The sequence below is a fragment of the Lates calcarifer genome, linkage group LG6 (genome assembly GCF_001640805.2).
Source record: "Lates calcarifer isolate ASB-BC8 linkage group LG6, TLL_Latcal_v3, whole genome shotgun sequence".
Lineage (NCBI taxonomy): Eukaryota > Metazoa > Chordata > Actinopteri > Centropomidae > Lates > Lates calcarifer.
The window spans coordinates 13,603,594-13,616,495 of record NC_066838.1 but is presented as its reverse complement, the minus strand read 5'-3'; the positions used below and the strand labels follow the sequence as shown (position 1 = coordinate 13,616,495).

The window sequence follows — 12,902 nt, the reverse complement described above, 5'->3', positions numbered from 1 at the left end:
ATTTAAACTTATAGGACACCAGAGGACACGGTAATATAATCATCATCACCGTGTAAACTAAAGAAACCACTACGCCCAAAACACTGTAATAACACACAGCCTGCTCAACCCGTTATTTATTTATTTATTTATTTTTGCATTACCAGAACAAATCCTCCCTGCACGCGCAAGCGCTCATCTCCACTGCAGCAACCTCAACTGAGCATGACAGCACCAACAGGTTCACTGTCAGAAAGGTGAATTAGCTTAGCTGCTTTATGGAGAGGAGTGAGTCGTGACACCACCATGCGCCAGCTGCCGCTCAACCCCCCACACACACACAAAAAAAAAAATGTAGGTAAAGTGAACACTTTCGACCCAAAATAATAAGGACTTTGACGTTCTTTTTGACTTGAGGTTTTTCAAATATAGTTCTCACATCCAGTCTATACACTCTTACAGTTACAGTTACACTTGGCAACTAAGACAGACCAGGTTGTAATTGCTCTTCGGTTGCCAGGATACCGCCACTCATCTGTATTTGCTCAGAGGGTGAAAGGCTTGATGATCCTCTGTGTAAACAGATGAAGAACATGCAGCCAGTCAAGCAACAGTAACCAGGTCCCACTAGGTTATTCTTAGAATACACAATAGAGCAATTAGCCTCCATAAAAAAAACGAATGTGCATAGAAACCAAATACAGAAAATGTTCATTGCTCTACGCTTACACATCTGTTCTTACATCCATTTAACCATTCTTTCTACACAACTCACTTTATAAATACTTAATGTTGGCGTGCAAGTTACAGTACATAGGGTATTCCTGTGTTTTTATTAAGAATGTGTCCTTCTTTTTACAATTTTTACTACAGCATGTGGAACTTTATTGTACATGTCCAGGCAGTTCAGGTGTTTTTATATTGTTTTTGAAAGACAGTGTATTAGGCCTATATTTAAATGGGATTATGTTAGGCCTATATCTCAGAATTTCATCCGTCAGAAATAATGATAACAAGACTCTCCTGATTGTTTTGACAGTTATTGAAAGGAAGAACATCCTATGACTGGCACCAAAATTGTTGTGTTTGCGAGGTAAAGAAGTCACATCAGTTCAGTGTTGAATTGCAAATTATCATGTCACATGTCTGCTTTGTTGACAGAGCAAACCTCCAAACTGGTATTACATTTCATCTTTCTTGTTTGAAAGTGACTGTGTTCATAAAAAATATTGATCCAAGAAAGGTTGACTCAAGGGCGACTGAACTCGGTTGAAGGGCATTTCACCTCTCATCCAAGAGGCCTCCTCAGTTCTGACTAGCTGTGCACAGTCCCAGGTATTTAACTTCTGTTGGCTCATTATCAAGGCTATTGGTGTCACTTGGGTCGTTAGTGCTCCTGAGTTGTTCTGTTTCATATAAATTCTAATAATAACCATTCACAATTAGCCTCGCGTGACTCCAAGAGCTCTAATTGGACACAACAATTAGTCAAGATAACTAATGAACCAAGTGACACCAGTGGCCTTGATAATGAGCCCACAGAGGGTAAATACCTGGGTCTCCCCACCAGTCAGTCAGATCTGAAGAAGCCCCTTCCCCTTGATTCAACCTTTCTTGGATTAATATTTTCTATGAACACACACAGTCACTTACAAACAAGAGAGACGAAAAGTCATACTGGTTTGGAGGTTTGCTATGTCAACAAAACAGGCATGTGACAATTTACTTCACAGTTCAGCACTGAACTGATATGACTTCTTCACTTCACAAACAGAACTATTTTGGTACCAGTCACTTGATGTTCTAGCATATCTACAACCAAGTCCAGTTGCCCCTGGTTCCCTCCCCTCTTTCATATCTCCTGGATGACTGAGGATCTCCACAGACACTGTTGTATATTGATGTTTCTGCAAGAAAGAAAATAAGTGGCATCCCATTTCTGGCCCTCTCATATATTGTTCAAGCTACTGTCAACATTTTGATAAATATTACAAGCACAGCATTTTCCCCCAAATGTGATGGCTGTATTGTCTACAACTGAGATGGAATTTGTGCATTGCCTGGTGATTTAAAAGTAATCCATCAACTCACCGTGAACCAGTACAGACAGACAGACAGACAGACAGTTTCATTCTCTGCAGTAAAATCATACAAACTGTGGCTTGCATCTAAAACCCACACTGGTTAACATGTTAAGCAAAATGGAACAAACAAATTTCAGCATCATCACATCCCAGTGAAAAAACTAAAGCAAGGAGAAGCAGAAGTAGCAGTCACGGGATATTCAGCCTTATCTGTGATGTTGAAATAATACAGTACAGGCCAAGAAATGTAGAAAGAATGTGCAAAGTTGAAACTGTCGGTCCTCATGTCAGTCAGATGTCAGTTTGGCTTTGCCAGTACTTAGTCAACAGTGCTAATATTGCAAAGGAACAAAGAAAAGCTGGAAGGAAATTCTTACTTGTTAATCATGGTGATGACTTTGCAAAAAATGTTCAGCATTCCAGCAACCAACATTTTTACACTTAAGTATTATATTTCCTAATCACTATACATATGCAATATTATTTGTTGAGTGAGGTTCACTAACCATACTTTCAATAGGACTTTGTGGATTGTTTAAGACAGATACTAGGCAGCTTTAATAAAACTATTGTGGGCACTGTAAAGTCTGTTTTTTGTGTATTTCTTCATTGTGTAAACTACACCATCTACTGGACATTTTTAGTGGCTGCATTTGCAAACTCAACAGAAGCTAATTGGAGTGAGTTTATTTGGATTTTCCTCAGTTGCCACTGAGGTGCAAGTGCAACACAGAAGGTTTGGTCCTGAAGAGCAAAACTAAACTAAAATATTCAGAGTTCTAAAACTGCTTTCTGCTGTCACTGCTTGGGACAGAGCAGAGTTTGCAGTGTTTGGTTGGCACCTTGCAAGTTACATTATCTGTTTGATCTGGACTGCATCCTACAATTTGTTACAGCCAGTGCGAAGAGACAGGACCTTGAAGCTTTGCCAACACATGTTCAAGTCAATACCACCAGAATAAACAAAAGGATCATAATTCACATTAGATACAGATGGTGTTACTGTGCATGGACACATCAGTTATTTCTTATCACCAGAATGCCTTAAGCAGCAGAATTGTCTTTACAGTTTCAACTTATATAACTGGGTATAACTGCAAATGGAAAAGAAAATGACATTTTAGAAGGGAACAACACTTTAGTAGTTTTCCAGCAACCACCTGATTGTAATTGACCTTAGGTTAGGACTGGATGAATTATTGGACTGCCTTCAAGGGTAAAAAACAAGATATATTACTGAGCTGTTTGTCTTGAGTGGGCTCAGTATAAAGGTTACAGTGCTCACACGCCCACTCGAGTCATGAGATGCGGATAGAATCTGAAATGTATTTTAATAGAAATTTGCCCTCAACTTCCCGTTACAGATGTGTCTGCAAGCCAAGCAGGTTCATAATGTCAACCAAGGATACCGTTTGGGTCCTTGAATAGGACATGTCAAACTATTGCATTTGTCAGCACTCTATTTACATTTTACAGTGTAAAAGTCTCTATTAAAGATCTAATCAAATATGACACTTGCCTCCCAATATTTATGTCTCCTGGGCATCACAGTGTGATCACAACATTAATGAAGCATTTTAAAGCATGAGACTTGGTCCACAGTGCAGTCTTTTGTTGCTTTTTAAATGCTCCTACAGCCACCTACAGTACACACTCAATGTGCAACCAAGAGCTGCTAAGATTAAATTGTTTCTTTAACTATGAGCAAAGAAATCCACTATTCTTTCTTTCATTATAGCAGGTGGTATCACTAGTTAGTTGCAATAGAAACAATGTATGTCTATTAAAGAACTGCACTGGAGACAATTTTGCACTTACAGGTCAAGTGCACCTGGAAGAGGACACAGACGCACCATTTACCAAAACTAGATTTCTAATCACCACTAGACTCATAACCTTTAGGACATGACAGAAAGCCAAACCACTTTGTAGTGAGAAAAAAAAAAAAAAAAAAAAAAAAAAACCACACAAGGCCTGCAAATTCTTTTTTTTAAACCAAAACCTTTAATCACAGTATAAACAAAGCAAATGACAAAAGTTGAGGAATTAAGAACAAAGAGTCCAGAATGTCCCAGAGGAAAAGCCTGATATCCAGCAGGTCTTGAATCAGCTCTCCAGCATCAATCAGCTGCTGCTGCTCTGTCTCAGGTTGATGTGGACGCCACTGGCCTCAGACTTGACATCAGGAGGGGTCCTGGGTCTCTAGCTGCGCTCACTGGTCTGGTTGTTGACAACATCTGATGTCACAGCCATGGCGGAGAGGACAGCTTACTTAGACCTCTGCCTCATCTTTCTCCTTTTCCGCTTCAGCCTAAAAAATGATCACAGCAATGAGCCGTTTAAACAGAAAAACTTGTGCAAGACAGTGTGTTTGAGGTTGACTTTATGTATGCCTGTACAGTTTCTACAGGATTCACAAAGTTAAATTTAGATTTGATACCAAAGAATGCCATTTAATATCCAATTCATACCACAGGATGTAAGAATGATACAGCCTTATGTTTACTATTAACCCACTACATTTTTTCAGTGCTTCAATGGATTTTCAAAGGATTGATTAACCAGTTCAAGATGAGTTACATTTAAGTTATTTTGCTAAACGTGACACTTGATACCCTGTGAGGAAAAAAATATTTGTTTGTTTGTTCGTATTTGAAATAACATTCTACGGCTTATAGGAGGCTAAATTCAATATTTTTAAAAACCTTTCAAGACATACAGACCTCAGAAACATGCGCTACACACACTCTTACCTGCGCATGCGCTTCTTTCTCCACTGCGAAAGGAAAAAACAGCATTAAATGACTGTTTCTCATATTTATGCATTTCATAAAACACTCAAATACATACAGAAATGAAATAGACTACACTTTTGAAATCAAGAGTCAAAGGTGAAAGCTCACGGACGTGCTGTTTTAGCCCGTCGACCTGCTTAGTAGTTAGCAAATGCTAGCACAACTTGAAGCTGTGGTTATCTGACCACACAGACATTAAAAACACACCTTGGCTCTCATGTTGAAGAGGGAAGGCTGCAAACAAAAAAAGAAATGTTATAAATTAGCTCGATTGATTTAAAAAGAAGATGATTAACTTGGATTCTGATACACACAGCGGCTCTTCCACGTACCGACCGCTAAGCAACCGTCTCCACGAAGAACGTCATAGTCCAGCGACGTCTTATTTATAAGGGGTTCTACGTCACCTGGGCTGGCTCGCAGTAAAACATGGGAAATGGAGTTTTATAGACGGTAAAGCGTTTAAAGAAAGTACACGGAGATATTAAACCATTGCTGCAGCTTTTGTGCTCCCTCGAGATCAGGTGTTAAAAACTTGTATGCAGCAGATCTCACCCGTGCCCTAATAACCTGATTATGCTCAAAGAGAGAATTTTTTACCATGAACAGTACACGTGATTTGTGATATAAGACAAAAGGCCTCTCCACCTCTTCTACATCAAACCCTAGACTGAAAGCAACACAAGAGACTACAAATGATGCATCTTGTGGTCATTCTCCTAACTGAGCTCTCTGACTTTCAAACATTAACAGTCTCTTCACCCAGAGGCTCTGGCCCAGGTGACCCTGACCTCTTGGGCCCCTGGTAATTGATTCAGTATGCAGTTTACTACTTTTAGGCCAAGAGGAATTTAAGTGTTAATTCTTACAGATTTCATTCCAAAAATGATACTCCTGTCATTCTGGTAAAGGCTTGAAAACTGCATTTAGACCCATATGTTGGGGAATAAAATTTGCACAAAGTAAATTCACAGGAATCCAGGCTACAGGCATTTTATCATACACAGTATATTAAGGATAAGTTGAAGTTTCTATTACTTTAAAGGTCGGTCTTTCAGCCAGGTGCCTGATGTTCTGTCACAACCCTGATTCGATTTTGATGAATGAGATGCAGTAACAAATGCAGTGACAACTGGACAAACACACACAGTCCAAAAACAGAACCACACAAATGATGTCAGGTGGCTTTTTAATGTTTCCAAAAATAGTCTCTGAAAGTGGGATTTGTTTTACAAAAGTATCCATATATCTAACAGGTATGGAATTCTTATGTAAACACAGACTGTCAGACTCAGTGGTGGCACCAGAAGACTAAATGCTGAACCCTTGGCAAAAGTTACACCATCCACAACTGAGAAAGGAAATTGCTTTCTTTTTTTTACTAGTTAAATTACTCAACTGGACTTACAATGTCAGTTTTAGAAATAGTTAGTTGAGTAACCTACAGTACAGGTGCCTGGAAGTATACACAATGACTAGTAGGCTTAAGCAAGAGCAGTACAAATGTGGTAATTATGCTGAACTGAACAGTAATGATGACTAATGATGTCATAATTATAAATTGTGCGAATGTCATAAGATACCGGGTTCAAGAGGGATGTTAAACATTTCTGCCCACGACAAGTTAACACTCGTTTCAAAAAGGCATGGCTTCAGGCTTATGACCTCAAGGAAGTTATCTACGAAATGCCACACAATTACACCGACAAAGTATTGTGCATTCATCATCCTTGGCCGCTCTGTCAAACTCATTTTTTATTTTCCATATCTTTCACTACAGTTATTGTGGTTGTGGAGAAAAAAGGGACAAAAGGCTCAAGATAAGTCGAATGGTTAAATGTTCCAGTGAGTAAATGCCCTTGCACAAAATATCATCTCTTGCAGCAGCACTGTGCCCGCTATTAAGAGAATAAGGCTGTCTCAAGGACAGTGAAATTTATTAGGGATGTACGACGTGTGTGTGTGTGTGTTTGTGTGTTTGTGTGTTTGTGTGTGTGTGAGTGTGAGTGTGAGTGTGAGTGAGTGAGTGAGTGAGTGAGTGAGTGTGCGTGTGTGTTGTTTTAGGTGGAGTGACAGAATTTAGGAGCAGCATCATCCCAGACTGACATCAGTTAGATTCGGAGGTATTCACAGCGGCTACACCCGCAAGTGCCTCAGACAGCCGGGACAGAAGGATTCGTGACGTCTGTTCTTTGGGTCATCAGATGTCTGTCAGAGTTTCTTGGAGAGAGAATCTATTCTGCAGCCTCAGTCTCCATCGCCTGTCCTGTTGCGCTCTCAACGGTCTTTGAGGCCTTTATGAAAGAAAAAGATTGAAGTTAGTGGAAACATTTGGAGCCCGTATTCTTGTTCATTTCATAAAAACACACCGCCCTGTGACTCACCTTCTTTTTCTTCTTCTTCTGAGTCTTACGGCTAGCTGAACTTTGAAGCAAAGCCTTTATAGGAGGAAAAAAAAAAAAAAAAAAAAAAAAAGACACCAAAATTTACTGTGATGACCTTGCACATAACAGCTTTGAAAATGCCAAGTCAGCTAACAGCATGCTATAGCAGTCTCATTAGTGTGATCCTTTCTTTTCAGGCAGAGGACACAACATCCCATCCAACAGACACACTTTACCTTCAGCTCTGGGTCCTCCACCTCGTGCTCAGACTTGTAGAGTTCTGGCTCGAAGAGGCTGTTGGTGATTCGCAGAGGTCCATTGGCCATGAGCAGCACGGTGAACTTGAACTGGGCTACAAATTCGCCTGATGACAGAGAGGGTTCAAAGTTAAATTTAATAGTCCCACTTGGCACTCAACATGGACATCAAATGTCTCAGTTGACAGGACGAGTGCCATTCAAGTGCCATTAATTAACTGATTAGAATGCATGTGAGAGGACAACCCAGAAGTCCAGTTTGAGCAACACATCAGTGAGTTTTAATGCTTATAGGACGCCCTCTGACAGCAAGAAGGTGGCCTTGGTCGGCCATTTACAGTGTATGTGACTGCTTAACAAGAACAGGACCGTGAAATGGGGAAGGGAAATATACAGCATATACCTAAAGCGTCCAGTTTACTTTTCTAGTGCAGGCACAGTTGGCATGCTTACAGTGCATACAGTCAGCAAGGTCTCAAATTTTGGGCTTAGGCAAAAATTCTAGACATTTGCTGGTTTCAGCTTCTCAAGTGTGAGGCTTTTTTTTTTTGGTTATACCTGGTAATAAACAGTTCTGCTGGGGTTTAGACTGGTCACTAGGCAAAACAAGACACCTAAAGAAGTCAGATTGGGCTAATGGAAACTGAAGACATTTTACACTTTTTTTTACATTTTTGGACAGAACAATAAATTGAAGAAAATAAGGTGGAAATCTTATATTATTACTGAGGTAGGTCTTCTGTTACAGATAAAATTGACATATCCTGTTACTGACTTGGTGCCATATTTTTGTCAGACAGGCTGGCATTTGTCAGTGATAGACAGTGAATGATACGCCCTCATAGCTCTGAAGTATTTTGGTTCTAATTATTTTGGTGTCTGTGCATATACATCTGTTAACGTACATGCACTGAAACTACCCAAGCCCTGTGTACATTTGTTACAGTGACAAGAAGAGTGCGGAGCAGACATGTGAGGTTGGCCTGACCACGCAGTCGAGTGAAAGACACTGCAGGGGAGGAAGCAAGGCCACAGTGGAAAATTAGTCAAGCTTGCTGGGATTACATTGAAACCTGTATCCTTTTCTTCTTTCAACCAAGGCATTTATTGCATGCACGGCCTGTTAGTAGCTGGTACAGCCATAAGACTTAGTGGTAATTAAATTTCCTAGATCAAAAATGAGTAATTTTACCAGCACTACCTGTACTGTGACATTTTCTACAGTCTTTCAGCAACTGTGAGAAACTTTCAGACCACACGTTTTGTTCACATGAAAACAAACTTGAAACAACTTTAATGCTCGCCAAAGCCCTTAAATTACACCCCTTATTGTTCCACTCACCCTCTTTCTCATGCAACACATTGAATGGCTGCAGCAGCTCATGTTTGGCACACTCCACCACGCCCAACCTGGCCTTGCCTTCATCCTCAAATGCTCTGAGGACACAAAGAAAGAAGAAAGGAGAAATGAGGGTGTGACACTTGGGAGATTATTTTATCAAAGATAAAAATGAAAAGGAAAAAAGATTAAAATATCCGATCTGAAGATGAAAGACGCTACCTCAGAGTGAAAGGCATCGTATCAAAGCGTCTCTCCATCTCACTGAAGAATGTCCGAGATGTCTTCATCTTCAAGCCATACACCTTGTTGGGGTCTCGTTTGTAAACGGTGGTCCTCTGACCTCCATCCTTTGCCTGAGTCGCAAAACAGAGCACATATTTTTAAATCCTCGTCTTTATCAAAGTTTAAAAATTCAGCGGGAATCAAATTTCCTCTCACCTTCCCCTCTCCAGTGCTGATAAGCACATCCACTGCATATACCTCATGCACCTCAAACTCAGCCTTCTCGTGGTCCTTTCTACAAAAACAAGGGTCACCCATTGGTTAAAGAGAACACTCATCAGGGTCGGTGATAATAAGCACTTGCTGAATGAACTCACTTTTGCTGGTCCGTTGGGTTTTGGATGATGGTTTTCTCCCCATCAATCACATGCTGTTTGAGCTGATGGGACAGCATGCCTGTTCACATAGGAGGAATAAACTGAGTCAAGCGTGTCAAATTACATTCGGCAAATGTGTATCGTCTGGATCACGGAGCTTGAAGGTGCCAAATGTTTGCAAACACCCACCTTCGATAGGAGAGCACTTGAATGACTTTGCGATCTTGTTCCAGGCTTCTGTGACCTGTGTGTTCTAATAGAGGAGACACGGTTATGATTATTCGATGAGGCGTGAGCAGTGATGTCGTTGGCCCAATCAGCGGTCACGGTGGGAGAGTTTTACCTGGTTTCCTGGCTTGACAAGACGCAAGGCCGCCTCAGCACAGAGGTGAGCTGCTTTGATAACGTCAGCTTTCCTCCCTGTCAGCGGGTTGTCCTGAAGTAGCACAGGAGGCAAGTCAGAGAAGAACAAAGTACTATAAGGTGTTAATGGTGGTGACTGTCAGTATCAGTGGTGGTCAGGTAAATCACAATTCAGGACTATTGAGAATATACAATTAAGCTCTACAGCCCAAGTGTCATTTATTCAAACAGTGACGTACCTTGGTCACTCCAACAATGAAGCTGTGAGCCACATTTGAGATGAAGCCATCAACATGGACACCCAGATCGCTGCACAAAAACACAACAGGAAACCGTGAGATAATGTGTGCGTGCACTGAAAATTAAATATAAACTGTATCTAGCGCACTAGTGAGTGGACAGGTAGAAATTCAGTGGCTTACATCTTGACAAGGTCCCCATCCTTCAGTATGATGTCAGGGTCGCTCTTCAGAGGGGAGCAATGGCATACACAGTTGTTAACTGACACACAAGTAGGAAAAGCGATACCTGAGAAAGAAAGAGAGTGAATGAGTGAGCGCTGAGTCAGAGACACCGATGATGCTGAACGAAATGTAACCCAAGACCTACCTTTCTTCATGTCTTTTTCCTTCTTGAAGATTTTGCCGGTCTCTGCCATGATGAAGGCATCGCCCTTTTCACACAGGCTGAGTACAGAGACTCCAGCCGTAGCTGCCGCAACTACCGTCTTCAGAGTCTCTGCAGGACAAGAGATGCAAAGAGCCGTGATACGTTTAAAATGGTCAGTTTTAGCCTGCAGCTAATGATTATTTTCATTATCGATTGATCTGCTTTGTGTTGATAGGATAATTTGGTCAACATTAACATCAACAATGACTCTTGTTCACTGTTCAAGGTTTAATCAATGACTTATGGGTGCTGGCAGCAAATGACAACTCATTTCATTTAGATTAAGCTGATGTTAGCTGGAAACTGAACATTTGACAGACTGTGTGACAGCTGTAAATTAGCTTGAAATAGCATAATGCTGGTAGCAAATTAGATGGCTTAAGTAGGTCAGCTGTGGTATGCAATAATACAAAACCACAAGGACACAGTCATTTATGTGAAGTACCACTACAGCATAGAATCTGTCATAATATGGAAGGAGTACACGCAATGGCAAGGAGCCAAACACGACCAATCACTGGATTTTTGATGACCTCATCTTGTGCTGTAATATATAGTGATGGGCATTTGCACAGTTTTCTTATGTTTTATAGGTCGAAGGGTCAAATAAAAGATAATCAAATTATCAATAACTTCATCAGTAACAAAAACTAACATCAGCTGCACATTAGTTATTTTTGAAAGATTAGGATAACTTATATCTAGATATTCTGAAGCAGCTGGTGAACTGATTCCCACTGATACACTACCTGAGATTCAATTTAGTTCAAATTAAATACATAAAGTATTGGCTTAATACGTATTTAAACTTTTCATGGCAGGATGGTCAGCTGTTCAGTCTCCAGCCCGAGTCAGATGAATTATGACATCATTATATCATACTGTACTATGACTGTGCAGAACTAGGCAAATGACAGGTGTGAGTGAGTGTGACATGTGAGCGTGAAGGTGGGCACAGGTGAAAAAGTATGCTTTGATGGTTGAATTACAGTTAAATGATGTTTATAAATGCAGAAATTATGACATTAATATGCAAACATGGACTCTTTATGTTCTTGGATTTGTCATATGTAGATTACATATATTTATACTAAAACAAACCCTAATTATGACATCATTCCAAAGATACTGAGTGCATACATGTGGCCCTGCTAATGATATATTGCATAATATATTGGCTTCAACCACGACTAATAACAGCATGTTAAGTTTAGAATTCATGTTAGTAACTTTATACTGAGTTAGTGATTTTGTTTCATTGTTGCAAGTAAAATAAATAAATAATTTCTGAAATAATTTTACATAACAGAGCACTGCGTGTGATGACTGGCATCTGCTTACTCTAATTAAGATCTTAAATTACAACCAGCTCCTCAATCAAGGCTCTTACATGACAATTATACTAGTCTGGGTTTGAATTAGGTGAATATATACGTTTAAATGTCGGATACACTGTTCAGAACAACCACACATTGTCATTCAATTTTGTACTTGTCATTGTTATCTGTTACGTTAGCAGTTACAGCTAGCTAACGCTTGCTAGTAAGGTAGCTCAGCCACATAGCCACCTAGCACACCGGGCTAATGTGACAGTTACATGGCGTTACACAAATACAGACTACTACAAATAAAAGCTCTTTCCACTTATTTACAAAAGCCGTGTTTTCTTTGTTTTACACAAAGGCCCGCTTTCTAGTAATGACCTGTGGCTGCTACTGCTGCGGCACATGGCACAGCAGCTGCTGCTGGGTATGACTAGCTGACACTGCTAGCTAACACTGGACGGATCCTCATACTTACGGACGGTTGAGTCAAAACGGCTCATTAACGCCGCGTTTCACTTACGATTCGCAATCTCGGCCCCCATCTTGTACTTGGTGACCACCAAGTCATCGGCGATGGTCTGCTCCTGAGTCTCGTCGTCTCCAGACATGTTGGCAGTGTGTCCGCGAACTCAGAGTAACTTTTTTTTTCCTCCCGGCGGGTGTCAGTCAGTCACAGGATGGACCACGCTGCTCTCTGCACCGGCCCGCCCGACTTCCACCGGCAGCCTACGCTCACTAGATCCCGCCTGCTGCCAAAGACACACTCCAAAGTCAAGATAGTTCATGGCCTGGCGTTTATGCGTTGACTGTAGAGCTGCGATTATTTTCTCCATTAATCAATTACTTGTTCTGTCCGTAAACTGTCAGAATACAGAGAAAAATGTCTGATGTAATTAGCTCTACTTAATCGCAAAAATGCTCACTTTACTATCATAGATACCAAAGAAATGCATCAAAGCTCCATATCTAAAGAGGCTGAAGAGGTTTAGCTGACTTGTCCCTTGTAAAATATAAATAATGAAGTCTGGGAAAGATTGGAAAAATACGTACATATGGATATGAAATGCAAAAACCATCATCAAAATACGAATAATTAAGTTACAGA

At 40.5% G+C, this 12,902-nt stretch overlaps 1 protein-coding gene and 1 long non-coding RNA gene across 2 annotated transcripts; both read right to left on the bottom strand.

The window, feature by feature from the left end:
* Positions 1-4,047: 4,047 nt before the first annotated feature.
* Positions 4,048-5,281, bottom strand: LOC108876377 (uncharacterized). The gene is made up of 4 exons (XR_001959981.2): positions 5,191-5,281; positions 5,066-5,092; positions 4,817-4,839; positions 4,048-4,374 (listed from the first exon to the last, which is right to left on the bottom strand). It is a non-coding gene; the product is annotated as an uncharacterized LOC108876377 (long non-coding RNA).
* A 749-nt stretch (positions 5,282-6,030) lies between these two features.
* LOC108876550 (proliferation-associated protein 2G4) lies at positions 6,031-12,527 on the bottom strand. Its single transcript, XM_018666149.2, has 13 exons — positions 12,318-12,527; positions 10,413-10,541; positions 10,226-10,331; positions 10,043-10,112; positions 9,784-9,876; positions 9,630-9,693; positions 9,441-9,519; positions 9,280-9,358; positions 9,061-9,194; positions 8,842-8,936; positions 7,479-7,606; positions 7,243-7,296; positions 6,031-7,152 (listed from the first exon to the last, which is right to left on the bottom strand). Exons 1-13 carry the CDS (start codon positions 12,403-12,405, stop codon positions 7,093-7,095), a joined length of 1,179 nt encoding a protein of 392 aa, XP_018521665.1. The 5' UTR covers positions 12,406-12,527; the 3' UTR covers positions 6,031-7,092.
* Positions 12,528-12,902: the final 375 nt, after the last annotated feature.

Bases quoted from the DNA above. Each gene is read 5' to 3' on its own strand.
- LOC108876550 (XM_018666149.2), bottom strand. From the start codon at position 12,405: ATGTCTGGAGACGACGAGACTCAGGAGCAGACCATCGCCGATGACTTG. The intron at 10,332-10,412 runs GTAGGTCTTGGG...TTTCTTTCTCAG, and splicing joins GGAAAAAGACATGAAGAAAG to GTATCGCTTTTCCTACTTGT. The intron at 8,937-9,060 runs GTAGCGTCTTTC...TTGTGTCCTCAG, and splicing joins ACGATGCCTTTCACTCTGAG to AGCATTTGAGGATGAAGGCA.